An 18,132-nucleotide genomic window follows, 5' to 3' on the forward strand; every position below is an offset into this window, starting at 1 on the left:
ATCACTAGCTCAGTTCAGAATACGATCACACTTTTATTGCTATGTCTTACCGCATACACTGTCTTACTGGGTGAAGGCAAAGTCAGCCAAGGCATGGGAGCTTAGGGCCTTAATAGTAGTCTAAGAAACAGTAGACTAGTTTAGACGCCTTATTCAATTTGGTTTGTTAAACCCCAGATTTCTCCTTAAAAAGCATACCGTGCATCTATCAGCCTTGCCGAAGCTGGTAGTCTTTCCAATCCGCAACTAAGAAACAATTTGTGCTTAAATCTTTCTTTCTCTGGTCAGACATGAAATAATGAACTAATATGTCATAAATTTGTATCTCTTAACATGTTGGATTTTGTTAGACATTCAGATAGTCATAGAACATCCTTACCAACATACACTATACTGTAATATTGTTAACACAACCAGGCCGGAACTCAATCCAGATCCTAATCGAGCCTGCAGCGAGTTATCGCACTGGATCAATCAATCCCTGTATCAAATAATTGCTATAAAAATTTAAACCGTGTATACTAAATCGAAATCAGCCCCTTGTATACCCCTCATCTCAGGACTCCAAGAAAATTGTGTAAGAAAGGATATGGAGGAAAGACTATTCAGAAATGGGTAAAGCTAAATATAGGGAGATCACTAGAACCTACCATTGTGCTATTAATATGGCTAAGTGAACATACTATGATGAAAAAATAAACTTGGCCTCAAATGCACCTAGAGAAATATTTTGGATTGTTAAAACCCTCTTAGATCTGCCCAATATCATCAGCTTCCCGCTGCAACAATATCGCAAAGTCTTCCAGAAAAAAATCAACTATATCTATCTTACCTTTTCCCCATCTAAACCAGATTCTAAACCCGTGGTTAATAGTGATGGGCAACCAGTCCTTAATACTACCTTTAGTACCTTTCCAGATATGACTTCAGAGAAACTTTCAATGTCTGCTTCTCTGCTGGACCCTGACCACCCGGTCATCTTTCCAAAAGTTTTGGATCAGATCCTGCCTCTCCTACTCAGCATTTTGAAATCTTTTTAGCCGAAGGAATCACATCAATATCTTTTAAACATGCCATGGTGAAGGCCCTCCTCAAAAAAACTAATTTTGACCCAGGGAATTATTGGCACATCTCTCGGCTGCATGGACTAAGCAAAGTCCTCGAGAGCCATGTTAACAAGCACCTCTCAGAGTATCTAGAGGCCCACAACATTCTCCACCCTACCCTGTAGTGTAGTTCCTGTTTCCCTTATAGGCTCTGCGTATTGAAATAATATACACTATAGTTTTTGCATAGGACTAAGGTCAGTATGCTCCTATCGAGTACATTAAACTTAATTACTTGTGTGTGCCAGCTAACTCAGAGGTCACTAGAAACTTCTCGAATGAACAAGAAGGGATTTGTTTCTGACAACCGCATAAACATGACAACTTTGTTTCCCTTAGAATCGGAACGCGTCTCAGAATCGTGGAAACAATAGATAACAGCTTCACTCAGTCAATCGTGCATGCTTAGTTTCTCCAAAGTTACACAGAAATAGAAAAGACTGGCGTTTCAATAAAAGGGTTTATTGAACAGTCTTGTTTCTCGTGTAAGAGATATGAGCTGTTACGATCATTAGACAGAAGGCAAAATATAATACGCACAGCGTAAGCGGTAAGAAGAAATAATACTGCAAAAGCATTGTCTTTTAGCCATGACATATTCATATATACATACATAAATAACACAGGCTAAAATGTGAATACTCGTCTGATGCTTCTAAATAGTCCTACCCTGGTGTATCTAACCTAAGTGTGGTGCGAGGTAAAAGTAGGTGCTGTTTTCTATAGTATGATATATACTAAGTTTAGTATGAGTTCAGTATGCCAAGAGTCCCTCTAGGTTCTAGTCGGCTCCATACCTTTAGAATGAGCGAGGTGGGAATCTCTATTCGGGTCTCAAACTCTAACACCCCGCGAAGGGAGTCAGAACACTGGAAGTTGGATTCTCTGCGAGCAGGGATGACAGCGTCTGGTCAGTGCGTTAGGCTGGGATAGGGTCTCTTCCGAACTTGCCGTGGCGAACTGTGCAGTCAAGTCGTGCTGTGTAACCGCCGTGTCATGCCGTGTTTTGCCATGGTAGAGGAAGGTATATTTATACTTGGAAGGTACTTAGGAATGCTAGCATTGGCGTAAAGTCGGGCAGAGGAAGACGTCATGGATGAACCCCTAAGGAATGCATAATAGATGAGTTCTTGGAAAAATCAATAATCTTAGCTAGGGAAAGTCCCGTTCGGCTTAAGGGTCTGGTTTCTAAGAACTCGTTGTGACGTGGGATGGACGGACGTAGGTGGCCATGCCTGTATTTGGTTAGCATGGCTCATGCCTAAATAAGGGCTGGGATTCTATGCCTAAATAAGGGCAAAGCGAGTTGTGCCTATATAAGGACATGATTCAGGGAAACCGATACACGGGTATCTAAATCGAAACACAACAGCCCAAACTGGGTTTAGACCGAAACACGGTACAGAGCCTGCACTCCTGGCAGTTGTTGAGGAGGCTAAAATGCTGCAGGATCGAGGAGGATCAGTTGCCATTGTCCTCCTCGAGCTCAGTGCAGCATTTGATGCTGTCAGTCATGGCACTCCTATTAATCGAATTCGTAACTTGGGAGTTACGGGACATGCCCTCTCCTGGCTCCAATCTTTTCTTATGAACAGGACCTTTCAAGTCTTTGAGGGATGTTATACCTCAGACACCCTCTCATTGAACAGTGGAGTTCCCCAGGGCTCCTCAATAAGTCCAATGGTGTTCAATTTATATATGCGTCCTTTGGCCGATATCGTTCTGTCAGTTGGTATTTCTATAATCTCCTATGCAGCCATTGCGCAATTGGTTTTTGCCCTGTCTCACAAGCAGGATCCCTGCTCCCCAGCATTAGGCCCATGTTTAGAAGACGTGGCCAAGTGGATGAACAACTCTGCCCTGAAATTAAATGGAGACAAGACCGAACACATGCTTTTCGGGAATTCCCCGAACTCTCAGCTGGCCTGGGATGGCAAAGCCTTCTGGGCACTCGCCCCTATCCCAAGTAGGCCATAAAAAGTCTAGGTTTCTTGTTAGACAAATCACTGATCATGGATACCCAGGCAACAAAACTAGCTGCAACATGTTATGGCATCATCCTTAGGAATCTCAGGAAAATTCTGCTCCCCATCCTCCAAAATAATAGACCAGGCATTGATTTTATCGCGTCTTGACTACAAAGATTCCCTGTATCTAAAAGCCCCTAATCTATTGTAAGGAAACTGCAGGTGGTACAGAATTCAGTAGCTCGGCTGCTCTGTAAGGTTCCCAGACATGAGTCAGCCCAGCAAGCTCTTCTGTCCGTTCATTGACTCCCGGTGGCCAAAAGTGTCACATTCAAATCCCTTGGTATAGCTCACAGGGTATTGTTGGACAAAGGCCCTTTGATTGCTCAAATTCCAATTTCTCCCTATACCCCGTACTAGAAATCTGTGGTCTACTAACTCCCGACTTGCAGTGGTCCCCTCCATTAAAAAGTGACAAGTGGAGGTCGGTCATTTAGATGCAATGTTGCAAAGTTATGGAATTCTTTACCCTTCACCCTTCGGACAAATAACCTGAGACTCCATTTTCGCAAACCCCTGAAAACATGGTTGTTTGACTGTTTCTACCACTAATGTTTTTGTCATTTAGATGCGTACTTAGCGCTGAGACGCCTACCGGCAGCCATGCGCTCTATAAGTGCTTCTAAGATAAGATAAGTTGTGTGAGTTTGCCACCTTCTACAGCGGCAATCCTCCGCGTGCTTGCTTCCTACCCATGATGCTATTTCATTAGCTGCGTGTACCTGAACATCCCATTATATCCTATGCGATTTATATTTCGGTGGTCGGGATATCCGTCACCGTTGGGACAGAGTAACCCATCCGCCAACATCTAAATTAGGCACTTAGTATCATACATACAAATCGTCTGGTACTAAATCTGCTACCTTCAAGTTTAACTTTAGATGTTCATAATTCTTGCATTTGCAGTTCCATTGTGCAGAGGTTTCTACAAGTGTTCTACTTATTCAAAATGTCATTAGTTAAATAAACAGCAATAAAAAACTCATGAAATAAGGCAGTACTAAACATTTTATTCCCAGCTGTTTCATAAGTTTCAAAGTAAGTATATTCGGACTGCTAATAGGTGACGCAAATCATTGTTGTGGTTGTGTAGAAGTAAAAAGGTGAGGAAAAATGTACACCACACCAAGGAGATCTTTAAAGTGTATATAAGGCACCACTTACACTCTATCCATTGCGAAGGACATTCTGATGTGTCAAAGAGATGTCACTCTAGTTTGTTTAAGTTCAGGGAAATTATAGATTATTATTTAAAACACTCTTTTTGTGTGGTATACAATAATGGAGTAACTCTAGAGTAAATCTGTCAAGAAGGAAGCCAAAATATGTTTCCCAAAGAAATAAATCTTAACTATTTTTGATTCTTGAGCTTCAGCAAACTGTCTTCTGTGAGTCACTGTTCTGCTTAGGCAGTTGCTAGTCAAAAATATATTTAGAAAGACTACTACAGGGATTTACAGTAACTATTGTGTGCCTTATTAATTTTACAGCGTACTTAAATCTGTGTACTATAGTGTGGTCTGTTGTAAAACACTCTGATGCCCTTGGGCCAGACTCGCGCTACAAAATACCGCAAAAGAAGACCATAAAGTAGACTCGGATCATTCCTTTGGTTGCAGAGCCTGACTGTGTTTTGCCCCCCTGGGCATCCTTCTTTCTACACTGAATCAAGAAGCTGGTGTGGTGTCAGACCAGGTGTTGAGCTTATTAACTGTCTTGTGAAAAGGCCGTCACCAGTGTGCTTTTTTTCCCCCCATTCCATAACTCCTTAATTCTGGCAGAGATGACGGTTTCCCTTGTCATCTCTGCCAGAATTAAGGAGTTATGGAATCCACCAAGGGCTTTTGTTTATCATCGCTAATTTATTAGATATATCTTCCTGCGTCATCAACTCTCCCAGGGCCGGACTCGGAACCGAAACCGGCCCTGACAAACTGGTCGGTCGGTCCCCCTCCCAGCCTTAAGGGGTCCGGTTTTATAATTATGCTGATGATACTGAAGAGGACTGTAGACTGAGTAAAAATGTATTAAGTACATAATCAAGAAAAACCAAACGTGTAAGCCATCAGTGGTCCAGTCTCAATTAAAATAAGACTGAATTACTACTGAGGACATCACAAAGTAAATGAAAGAATTGAGGGATTACGATGAAAATATCCAACACTCATATCTCACCCTTGGGCAAGGTATGGTCTCTCTTCATTTTTCCCTTTAAAAATATCCATGACCAAATAGGTGAATGGTACTCTGCCAATATCCAAGTCCTACCACTTGCTTGGGAGGATTACAAATACTTGTTAGAGAACCCACTGTTTCCTGCTGGACGCAAACAATCGCAAGGGTCGTTGGGGGTTTGAACAGGGATTACTGCAACTCTCTGGTGTTTGGTACCACCAAAAAGAGCCTTCAAGCTTAATACTATTGAATGAAAGCTATCCAAAATGTCTGTAGAGGAAGGTGCGCGCCTGCGCTGAGCAGACCTATGTGGCATATGTTACAGAAAGGGCTACAATTCAAAATACTACTTCTGCCACATATAGTGGTATGAGGTTTCACAACTAGCACGTTGATACTGGAGTTGCTTTGCAAACTTAGGAACCCATTGCTTTAGTCCTTGCAGGTAAACCGCTTCCTTCTCTTATAGAAAGTCTGTCAATGCTCTCCCGCTTGAACGCGCTCTCATGTCATATGGTTATTGGTTGGTGTGGATTTCCCAGCATGATGAGGATAAGTTCTCCTTGTAGGATTACTAGCACCATTCATATACAGACTTGATGACACTGATTATTGTCACCTAGGGAAATAAGAGGAGTCAGAAATGGAGCCACACTAGACATCTTCTTAAATCACTGCCCTGGCTCCTGCCAGTTCTACATTGCATACTTCACAAGTAACTGTTTGCATAGCTGCATGTGCTGAACGTCCTCACAGTTAAATATGATCATTTTGATTCCAGAATATTGTTTGAAAAATAACAATTTATTTTGAAAACACAGATTTTCAAACTCTTGATCAGTAAAATTGTTTGAGTGTTTTCCATACTCATTTACAGCTAATTTCATGTGTAAGTTACGAATCATAAATGGCAGGAGGTATCTGACCCCTTAAACCTGTTGTCAACTCCTGCCTTGTGTGCATGGCTCACTGGCGGCCTCCACATCCGAAGTCCGTACTTCTAGTGGTATCTGCTCTCAACACCCCTTCCAACCACCAGACTTTCTCCATTAACCACAGTGTCTTCCCTTCTTGGCTGCTTCCAGTCTCATACTGCAGATGAGTGAGTAGCCAGGGCTGAAAATGGTAGGGTTCAGAAGCGGGGTTCCTTCAGATGGCGTGCACTCCCACCGTACAAGCCAGTGATCTTGTTTTTACAGTTTTCTTGATGAAGTATGGTTCCAACGTCGACATCACATACATCACATCAACCAAAAACAATGCTTGCTGTATGCAATATTAATGAATAATTGTCCTATTGCCATCCACTCTTTTCAACCAGTTAACATGCTTGACAGATTAGTCTAGATGTAAAAGCGAACCTGTCCAGATTAGAACAGTTTACCAAAAGGCAAATGCATGCAGTGTAGACAGTCATTCCAACATTTCCAAACTCTTGTTTAACTCTCAACAATGACCCTTAAAAGGTCTCCACCCATCACATCCCAGGAAGGACATTTTCTCCTGTGCCTTTTACTAATACCCAACACAGCCAGCTGTCCCTTATAGAGGCTGATAAGACCAATGTGCACATGAGTATCTCCAAACTCCTGGAAATTGTACCAACACACCAGTGTGATGCAATAAAACATAACTTATGTGCCAACTATTGGGAAACCCCTGCATTTTGATGACTTAAGACTCAAATGGAAACTGTATGAACACAGATTTTGTCAAAATCCTAATACATGTCCACTCGAGATCGATCTTCAGCCACTTTGACCAGTAGATAATGCAGTACGCTCCCATGTCACATAGTTTGGAGACAAAGTCAGTGGCATTTCTGATCAGCTGTGTACATTATCATTTAACTGTTGCAGCTGCAGTTCTGTTTGCTTCAGCCTTACAGTAAGACATGCCGTGAGTTCCATGAAATTAAATAATAACGTAAGCAGTGTAAGATTTAGATTAATGCAAATGTCCATCAAGAGGAGGGCCTCTGTGTCCAATATCCCAGCAGTCGGCACTATTTCAAATTTCTAGTGCTTTGAGGTTCATTGAAAGAGTGTGCGCAGTGAACCCGATTCTAAGCATCCTACATGTGTTACCCATCTATGATTTTCACTTGTGTCAGGTACCTTTTGTTATTTGCTCTTTTCACTGTGTCCCATGCTGACTTGTTGTATTTCATTTAAATAGAAGAGTGGAAAAGGGTTCACTGGGGGGTACAGTCACCAATAAAGGACATATGTCAAGAAGACCATGCTCTATTGATGTTACTAGACCTGTTGTTGGCGGTTGACATCCATGACCACCCCCACTTGTTATCCAGCATACCCAAGCTTGATCTAAGGATAAGGGCGATAGCACTTGAATCTGATTGATATTATAATAATGTTTTGTACTCCTATTTAGTTTGCATGGATTGTTGTTTGCTGTCTATGATGATTCTTGTTTTTTTTGTATTGAGACACAAATATGTACCTTGTGTGGCATTATATCTATTAAATGTAATAGGCAGTATGTTTTAATATCCATTTAGACTCACTTGAAAGAATTAAAGAAATAAAAAATAAATGGTAAAGGATGAAATTATGACAAAGAGCATATGGCTACTTTTAGGACTGTAAAAAACAGAATGTGTGTATGGGGAAGACCAAATGGAGGCAGGTAGATTGTACCAATAACACGTTTTTAAAAGTAGAACACCACAATTAAAGACATTATAGAAACCGAAAAGGCACAATTAGCTGTAGCTTGGTCCAGTGACTTCAGGGCACATCACTTTTTTCAGCTACGGAGCTTTACTTACTGAGGATCTGTACCAACTTCCAGGAAGCAAAAAAATACTTTCAAATCCTAACCAAGATGCTAACATGGTAACAGACTGTACGGTCCTTGCACACCAATAAGCATAGACACAAAAACCGCAAGAAATTAGTACTAGTGACTGCTTGAAAATTCAGCCTTAATTAATTTAAAAAGTGGAATACAAGCAACAATATTCTGAAACACCTACTGCTAGTTGATTCCAGAATAATGGAATCTTTCAAGGTCCATGCAGACCAGTAGAGGGGCAGAGGGTGCATAACATCTGTTAAAGACCCTCATCAGCATTCAATGTTTGTCTGTTTCTTTCTGCCTAATTTAGATCCTGCTGCTCTGATAGCATAATGCATTATTACCTTTAAGATAGAATCTTCCCTGTGGATGGGAAGTTTAACAACGTTTATAGCACCCATGAGCTGGCTCTAATATTATAGTATGTGAATGAACTGTGAGAGGCCACACCCCTCCACTGACATGAGTTCTACAGGAATTAGGATCATAAGATTTGCACAAGCAACGTATACGAACCAGAACCACAGCTCGACCCACAATCTCCTCAAGAACCCAATGGCGAGCAAAGTGTTGGACACTGTGTTGATTCACAGGGAGCTTGGGAGAACAAAACATGGTAAGAAGGGCAATCTGCTGGGTCTAATGTACATCTCACAGATGATTTCAAACACTGGGAAGACTGGAGCAGAGAATACCTAACTAATAGGGAATATATTGGTTCAGATTGCAGCATAGAGTAAACTAATGGTACACTCGCTCCCCAAAGGACAGTGGGCACAGGAGGTGCTCTGAAGACTTCAAAAATGAACCGGGATTCTGCAGAAAATAGAAATTGGGACAGAGAGGGCGGACAGAGTAGGCAAAGCACCAGCAAGTCAACTAATGAAGGGAACTGTGGCAATGGCAAAAACATGTAAGGTGCACAATGCAGGGAGGCATAGTGCAAACTTTATAACAAGCAAGGAAAACATACCAACTCACAGTTTTGTCATGCAAATAGTGATTGTCCTTGTGGCCTTTTTTACTGTCTTTACTCAACATCACCTGACAGGGAGACCATCAAAGGAAGCAGAACATGTGCATGTTGCAGTAAAGCACAGCGTTCCCCATGAAGGATATCCCAAAGCAAGATGGCTTCTGACCAACATGTTATTTCATCCCTTTTCTCTTCCCAATATGGTGACTGCATGTGCAGAAGATCATTTGTCTCAGCCCACCTGTTGTGTGTGTGTGTGGTAGATGCCGCCAGGCAATAACAGTTTACACAGCCTCCACTGTCTCAGCCCTCAGTAAAATCTCCTGTCAGGAACAGCTCTCTGTGAGTCTCCACACGCGCCCTAGGACTATGCCATGATTGATGCTGAATCCTGACACTCACATATTTTGGACATTACTTTGGAGAGACAGGAAGGGTTTTATGAACTAGTCTTCTAAATAAAAAGCAGCACCTAATAAACGTATTATCAATTGAATCTAAAGTTGGCAATAGGAGATGGATACCGTAGTTAACCGCTACTTGCCAAAGCAATGGCAGTGGCAAATTCTGAAGAAGTCAACATGGCGGCTTTGATTTTCAGACTATTGCAGTTGTCCTGAACTCTACAAAATAACAACTGGATCAATTGGAGAATTAATTTAGCAAGATGATGAGAGACCTTTATGTGGGTTCTTGCAAAACACAATTTCATATCCGGAAATAAAGCACATGAATATTGGCTGAGACTCCTGCGGTCTCCTACACATACAGGAAATCCATGGTAAATTTAGTGAATCGGGTAGAAGAACAAAAGAAGAATTTGTATACTTACAAAAATGTGCTGAGAAATAGAATACAATGCTTTAATAATGCAGTCTCTAACCCCCTTTGGCCCATGATAAATCACTCTTCAAGATCTCATTTCTGCACCATTGGGAGACTTTATTATCCTCTTCAGATCCCTGAGGCTGCCAAAATCTTACTAGGGCCGTACAGACTGTTATGCTCCATGAAGTAATGACTGTTTCGAGCCTCGCTGCCTGCACCATTGAGGTCTTAGGCAGCGAAAATACGTTTTTCAGGGCTTTTCCTTCCTCGACATCCCAGTCACATCTACCACTCCGATATAATAATTCAGCCCCATAAAGGAATTGGGGTGGGACCATGACTATATAAACCTTTAGAACTAGTCTATCCAACTTTTCCCCAGCAATGACGTATGTCTGCATATATGAGTGAGATATTGGTGACTATACAGACTTCGGATTGTCCTAATAAAGACAAACTGTAACCCTTTCTCCCTCATCATGGCTGTTGGATTATTCCATTGTCAGGTTGAACCCTAAAAGTGACTAAATTACCCGGGCTCAACCCTCTGGTAACCATGGCACAAAGCAGACAATCTTTACTTAGGCCAATGTGCAAAGTATTTATGGAGTAACAAAGCAGTATTAAAGTCGAAATGCCAAACAATACAAATCCTAAACCGAAGTAGAAAAACAGAGTAACATTTAATAAGCAAAATGACAAAAAGCTAATAAGGAGATTCAAAGATTGAATTTTTAAAGATTTAAGTGGAAATGGCGCCTAAAAGCACTAAGCATCAATGATAGCCTATGGTTGCAGTAGACCAGGATCTAGGCAGAGTTTCAGACAGACCGCGATGGAGCGCAGGTCCTTTTCACCGACCGGGATCGTCCCGGTTAAAAACATTTTCTTCTGACTTGGGACCAGATTTAAATTCTGGCGAAGGGGCCCATTTCTTCACCAGGGTGACAGTGTAAATTACTTTGTCGCCCTGAAGAAGGTATCGTCTGCCAGAATTAGAAATGACTGCTAAGCACACAGTCATTTCCTAAAGCATCGCCAGGAACCATCGACACAGCGATTCCTGACGATGCTTTTTGCAGTTTGGTTCAGGGCTCCCTGCACCAAACTGTTCTCCTATTTTTTTTTTCTTCATAAAAAGAGAATCCAGAAGTTGAGTTTTCTTTTTGAAGACTCCCATGGTGAGGGGGACATTTGGTGTTCTTTACTGTCCCTTACCGCCAGGGTCTGCCTCCACTTCTTTACCCCAGTGTATAAAAGGGAACAGGTCTAGTCCTTCAGACCTCCACTCATGTCTCTCATAGGAGGTCCAGTCTTCTTCTGATCTTCCACAGGTCCAGAAAGTGTTCTGAAGTGAGAGCGTGGAGTTGTCACATGAATGTCTAGCACCAGCTAGTGGGTGAAGGTGACTCCTGGGCACTCACTAACCAATGAGGTAAAAGTTCCTGGGGCCAACCTTAGCAAATGTTTCATTAGTTCCTACTTGCCTTACTGAAAACAGGCCCAAAATGCCCTGCAATCAGGGCATTTTTAAGATGGTGAAAGTGTTCCGCCACGCTAAACATGGGCTCTGAGGACTGCGAGTGTGTGTGTGTGTGTGTGTGTGTGTGTGGGGAGTGCACTATAGTAATTCTTGTGTCTTCCCACATCTAACACTAAAATCAAGCTTGAAGCCCTGTCCCCACAACAAACCCAGAGATTGAAGTCTGGCAAGACGAAAGCAAGGTCGATCAGACCCCAGATGGAGGATCCACAAGAATTGTCTTGGCATCCCGTTCTCTCCCTTTCAAGGGTGCAGCAAGCATGACATCGACTCAAAAGACCCCTCAAGCAGGATTTGACAGTCTTGTCACATGATGCCCACAGCCCCCACTCTGAATATTGTGTAGAGTTCAGAGCAATCATAAATGCCCATTCAAGTTAGTTTATTTTTTTCTTCTTGGCGGCATATCACACCTATTTCACACCTATTCAAGGCTTCAACACTGGGTTGGTAGTTGGCAGAAGCGTGTGCTAATTGGCCTTCTGACAATTTTAGACCGGTAAATGGTAAATCTTTAAAAGTTACATTCTCTTAGTGTTTATAAAAAATCCAACACTGCTACTAAATTGGATTTTCTTAATAACTATTTAAAATATTTGTTTAATTATTATTCTAGCTGGTCCTTTTCCCGAGTTATCAGTATTAGTATTGTAATCTGCACTTTGGTTTTCTAAATAGAGCAGCTAGGCCTGCCACAGTGAAAATATCTTTTAGGGCCTTGTCACTATAGGGACATGCTAACATGAATTTTCTAAAAGTCCCACTTTTAAATACAATGCATCCTGCTTGTGGTCTACAAGACCGACATAGGAGTGACTTAATAATGTTTATGATGGAAGATTTTACCTATCGAAAGGTTTTCTTTTCACAGGTCACACTTCAGGTTTACACTGCTACTGTCAGGCTATGCCAGGCAGGCCTGAAGCCATGTTTACTGTAAATGGCACAATAGATGCTGCAGTACACAAGCAACATTTAACTTCCAGGCCCGGAGTGCACTTTTTATGCCATATGCTAGGGTCTCACATGCAGGTTAAATGTGTCAATCGGGAATAAGCCAATTTAACCATGGATAAAAGGGAAGGAAGCACGGTTACAGTGCTACTATTTAGCATGGGTGAGGTGCACATAGTTCTAAAGCCAGCAAAAATACACAGTCCCGCAAAAGGCAAAACATCCGGGAAAGGCGGATTTCCTAAAATGGCCCTTAGCTTGGTATGATTTACGTTGTGAAACAGTAAGTTCACATTCATGAATGCCATGTAGATCTTTGCCATTTTAACCATCACATATTTGGCAACTAAAATATCTAAAACGTTGCTCCAAAATAGCTTATTGTTCTGTCCATAGTGGTAAATGTGGAAGCACAGTTCACCTACATGCTTTTCTGAAGAGTCTAGGAGCAAAATAGATCAGTAACAGTCTGGATCACTACTTCTGATCTTATTTTTAACCCCTTCAGCGTGGCGCGGATTTTCGCGCTGTGCTGAAGGTTCGGTGCGCGGGCTGGGCCATGACGGAGCGGTTCCGTCATGCGCACAGCGCAACCGACGCGCATGACGGAACCGCTCCGTCATGCGCATCGAAAGGGTTAAGTATGGAGTAGATTACTTAAGACCGGTCACAGGAGTTTTACTGGTCTCCAGTGTTTTGTTTAACACAATCGTCAGCAAGGAAATCCAAAGAGCTATTCAATTAGAAGAATACATCCGTCGATCCCCTGTTTAAACATACGCTCATGTTTTCGCGACTATCATTTAAATGTCTCTGAAGCGCTGATAGCGGTATCATTGAGATGCAGATTTTGCTCCTCCATAAAACCCCAGGGTCAGGTTCTTTCCAAGCATAAGGCAGTGCATTCTCTTTATCAGCAAGCTTATGCGGATCTGCCTTTGTTGTGGAACAAAAAAAAATAATAATAGGCTCCATACTACTGGCTACCTCCAAATCGCACTAGAGCAGGGTTCTCCAAAGTCGATCCCGGAGGACTAAAAATCGAGCATGTTTCCGGCCCTCCAGGGCCGACTTTGGAGAACCCTGCACTAGAGGAAATCCCAGTGGCATTATCTCTTTACTTGTAGGACCTTCTTATATGCCAACCTATGCAGAGGAACTTCTCTTAGAGTGTCCTCCTTCCTTTTTAGAGCCGAGTTGAGTCATATTTTTTAAGAGTATAAAATCTGTATCCTACCATTACTTGCTGAATCGTACTTTCTCCTTAAGTTATGAGGCATTGGAGTTCAGAGCCTATTCTAGTTCAAAAATATTCGAGCGTTTGTTCAACTTTCCTGATTTTTCTTCAACAAGTCTGTGTCAAAATCTCCTATCAAATGACTTTATAAAGCATTGTCGACTAATAATAAGTATTGTGTGACAATCCTTGTTCCAACAAATTTCGGTTTTATTTTTATGGTGTTATGGAAATAAAGTTTTCTTAATTTTTCTAAAACTTCCTCTTTTGTGAAAGCAAATTTGTCATGGAGCGTGTTTGTATTTTGCCCATTAATAGCTCAGTCCACGGACAATGCAAAACTATTTGGCTCTATGAGAAATTAGACATTTTCTCTTCCCTTCCCTGGCAATGCGATTGTATTTGATGCTTCTAGAGTTATTCTGAAGTGTCAACTATCCCCTTGTCTTAGCACCAATCTTGCCTGAGATGTTCAGAGAGTTTCGAGGAGCTCTCGATGGATGGAAGGGACAAGAGTCACCAGGTCATTCATATTGGATATATCTGATAGCCGGAAGCAATTACTCTTTGGCCCACCTGGTAATTCTGAGAGTCTTTTTTAATGATTGTCACGCATGGGATTTATTAGAGGCTCTCTCTACTAATTTTCAAGCGGTAGCACCGAGTGTGGTGCCCACCGTAACCAGTAGCAAGGAGAGTCCCCCAAGGATCTGGCATCTTTAGTATTCTTTTTAATGATCGCAGCCTTTGCTTCGTTTTCTTCCCTCTTTCGGGGGCTGTTTTCATTTACATTGATGAGACTGTTCTGGTCCTAGGCCTACAAACCAAGCAGGGATCACATCAGACAGACACCGATTCCAATCTTACAGTGGTCAGGCATTGAATCCCCAATAGCCATTTCAAGCTCAATCGGGCAGGAATTCTTTTCACCCTGGTGCAGTCACATGTTTGGGATGTAACCCTGGCAAGGTTCCTGCCCCTAGTCACCTGTAATCAGACAGCTTGGCGTGATTCTAGACGTCGACCCATCGTTGGAACCCCGGATTTCAAAAGAAGCTAAAGACTGCCACTTCCATCTTAGGTTACTAAGTCGATTACTGGCATATCTCTGCTTTACACATCACTTCGCTGCGATTTAACAATTTTATTTAATTCGGACAGACTTCTGAAGCCACTTTATTAAAGTTTTAAACAACACTTAACAAAGTTTGTGGAGGATCATCTGTGCGCTCTCCTGCTTGCTGTGTCTATCTTTGAGGTCTCTTTGAAATCCGCTTGCATACATGAAGAATAGGCAACGTAGACTGCATTTAAAACAATTTTCTTAAAAGTGACTGATTCCTCCTAGTCCAATTCGCTGTCTCAATTTACCGGTGCCTCCATATCTACCCAAGCATCCTTTTGCAGTGTCGAAAGAAAAGCGGGCACAACGTTATGGATGATTGAAATCAGTTTTCCCATAAATTGATAGGAAAGGTTTGTTTCCTCTAAGGGTGGCCAAGTTACTGGTAAGTAGTCTTTCTCGTTATCTCCCGTCACAGTAGATTTCCAGATTGTCTCAGCATTATCTTTACATGTGGCTGCACTGCCTTTATTTCAGTTTCCAGACCGATGCCTAGATGCACCGTCACTCTAGTGGCCCTCTGGATTTCCAGTCAATATCTGTATTGCCTCCATACCTTTTGGATTCACCGCATACATCTGATCTTCACATGCCTATGGGTTTCCAGCAAGCCTCTCTAGTCTCCCGATCGCCTTTGTTTATTTTGCTCTGGATAGTCTGTGGCCTTTTCTCGCTTTCCAGTGGATTCCCAGTTTGAATCTCTTATCTCCTATCCCTTTGCATTCCCTGCTTTTCCTGCCTGCTCCTTTATTGTGTCAATAGACCTGAGGATTTTCAGCATGCTTGTGCAACATGTCACTATTTCTGCACATTCTCAGCTTGCCCTTGTATTATGTCACTATTCTCTTGAAGTCCCAGCATGCACACCTGCATTATCACTATTCCGATCAATTCCCAGCATTTACTGCACGTCACCATTTTATAAACCCAGCATGCCTTAATATTCTGATGCGTCACTGAGGACACCCAGCATGCCTCTCAGTTCTCACCACACCAGCATGCACTGCATCACCCATGTCTTCCTTTTATTTTCTCTGCCTTGATCATCCCAACTCCATATTCTCTTTTCTCAGACTCTCTCTTCCTGCAAGTGACAGTGTTTTCAACTTTGGTTATGAATTGATGAAACCCTCTCCTCCCCCTTCTCTGTGACACCTCCGACAGTTTTGTATTGGACAGCCTGGAAAGCTACAAAATTGATACCAGTCATGTGACCACCCACGCCGGATGCTCCTTCCCAGCCTCCATAGTCATCTGCAACACAACCAACGGTAGCCGCACCATTCTTCATATGAACAGGTGTGTAAAGGTAAATGGGCCTGTGCTGAGATCATACGCATGCTTACATGTTCTGTGGTGAGCAGAGCTGTTATGGTCAGGGTCCACTTCATGACATGTCTGAGTTGGAGATCTATAAAGAAGGAGCAAACATTGGTGTCAAGTTTCCCAAAAGTCTGTAGAACTAAATGAAAGGTCAACATACTGCTTTGATTTTTGCCGAAAGAGTCTAGCTGTGTTATCCTTCTCACCCTTTTTCCTAAATCTCAGTGTGTAGAGAGAATCTCTGCATTGTAGAACAACTGACTGCATGGTCGTGATTGCGTGGGAGCAGCGTTAACAGGTGGGTTGTAACACAGGTAAGTTCTATAATGCGTAATTCTATTGTAAAGCAGGACTATTCTATAAATGTGACGTCTTGAGTGTACAGTATGACATGAGTTAAGGAGCAGGTGGCTGATGCCAGCGTCCTTGACGGTGTTTCATACTCTAGTAATGTGCTGTTCCACCCATTTCTCCTTTCTTCCATCTCCTGAGCAACTCCCTCCCCTAAGCAGCTAATCTGGTTTCCCTCACAGTAATGCCTATTTTCCCTTCCTGTTATTCCTCCCGCACCTTTACCAAAGTTATATCGTGATGGACTTTCAGAGAAGGGGTGTGGATGCATCAAATGTGGCGTGGCAGAGCCAGGGGGATACGCCATCTGCTTGTTGCATTGTGAACATGGCGAACGGTTCGCGGACGGTCACGCTGTATGACACGTAAGATCCCACTGGGAAATCCAAACAGCCAATCACATCTAAATCATAATACTCCACTACTAATTCAATTCTCTATCGCTGATTCCTATTAGTGCCAGCCTGGAGACACCCCAGAAACCAGGAACAGACAGTTGACTCAATCAGTGCTGACTCTAATGCCTATACTTAGCAGATGCTAGTCTTTCATTGGATGGAAGCCCAGCTCTCCCCGGACGAGGGCCGGAGTATAGGAATGATTGCACTTGTGCACATCGCCGACCACTTTAGGTCTTCTTTACCTCTGTATTGAAGGCTTCAGTGACTCAATACGATAACTTCAATCCGGCTTTCCCAGCACATAAAATATTTTAAAAATGTATCTCAAAATGGACAACAAAGGTCAGCTAGATTACCACTAGTTTGGACTTTTCAAATCCTCACCTTTTTCGCTTTACGTTGTATCGTGGAGGCATTTGGACTTTACTGTGTGTTAAAAAATGCAACAGGGTTGTTTGGACTGAAGGTACTCAATAGTAGTTCTGTGTTCCAGCCTTAAAACCTGTTACTTCATCCCCTGCCACGTCATCTCCTTCACTACAGCACCTGTCATTACATCATCTTGAGAGAAAGCTCTGACTCCTTTCTTAATGTAAGTTACGTTGCCCTATGTGTATTGAATAACTATTACATTATTCTATTTTATGTTATTTACCTTTGACAATTCAAGATCAGGTGATGTGGTCGGGCGATATAGTGAGTCTATATCCATAAAAGCGTTTGTTGTGTGTAAGGTCTTTAGAACATTTCCTTTTCTCCCTCAGTTCACTTTGCGCGATCATGTAAAATACATTTATTAACTCATTACACATCAGCAGCAAAATCATATATTATAATTATGTTATATGTGAAACTAACCATCATATCATCATTAACGAGCTCTAGGGCATGTTTTAAAATTTAGTATATCCCTTTCAAACAAGAAAGTTACTTTAAAAAAAAGCGTATGTAACCGTGTATGCTATGTTCCTGAAAGTGCTTGCTTCTTGCAAGTCTTGTCATAAGTGAAGCAAAACCTGAAAAACGCTTCTACACATAAAACTGCATTTGATCTAGCGAAGATCGCTTCCACTGGCTCTAGATCTAAATACAATGGGTCCGTATCTTATGATGCTTTCAGTTTTGCAAGTGGTCCTTGAAAATTCTTCTTGCGTGTTTGACCGGCTTGGCGTGGTTTGTTAATTGCACGTGTCTATTTAGATTGTCCCTTTTGGGTGAAAGAAATGTAATAGCTACATTTTGAAGATTTTAAAATAGAGTAAGGA

General features: G+C 42.0%; 1 protein-coding gene across 6 annotated transcripts in view; it reads left to right on the forward strand.

Annotated features, from left to right (window-relative positions):
• The window catches only part of KHK (ketohexokinase), an 88,017-nt gene that overhangs the window by 45,344 nt on the left and 24,541 nt on the right, over positions 1–18,132 (forward strand). For 2 of the 6 annotated variants that reach the window (XM_085613254.1, XM_085613253.1), the window contains exon 4: positions 15,957–16,091. The exons of 1 other annotated variant lie outside the window; for it this stretch is intronic. In XM_085613254.1, coding sequence (XP_085469380.1) covers positions 15,957–16,091 — 135 coding nt within the window. Of the gene's footprint in view, positions 1–15,956; positions 16,092–16,696; positions 16,832–18,132 lie in introns of all 6 variants that reach the window. 3 more of the 6 variants (XM_085613250.1, XM_085613251.1, XM_085613256.1) reach the window with 2 other exon arrangements.

This window comes from Triturus cristatus, chromosome 6 (genome assembly GCF_964204655.1).
Source record: "Triturus cristatus chromosome 6, aTriCri1.1, whole genome shotgun sequence".
NCBI classification, from domain to species: domain Eukaryota; kingdom Metazoa; phylum Chordata; class Amphibia; order Caudata; family Salamandridae; genus Triturus; species Triturus cristatus.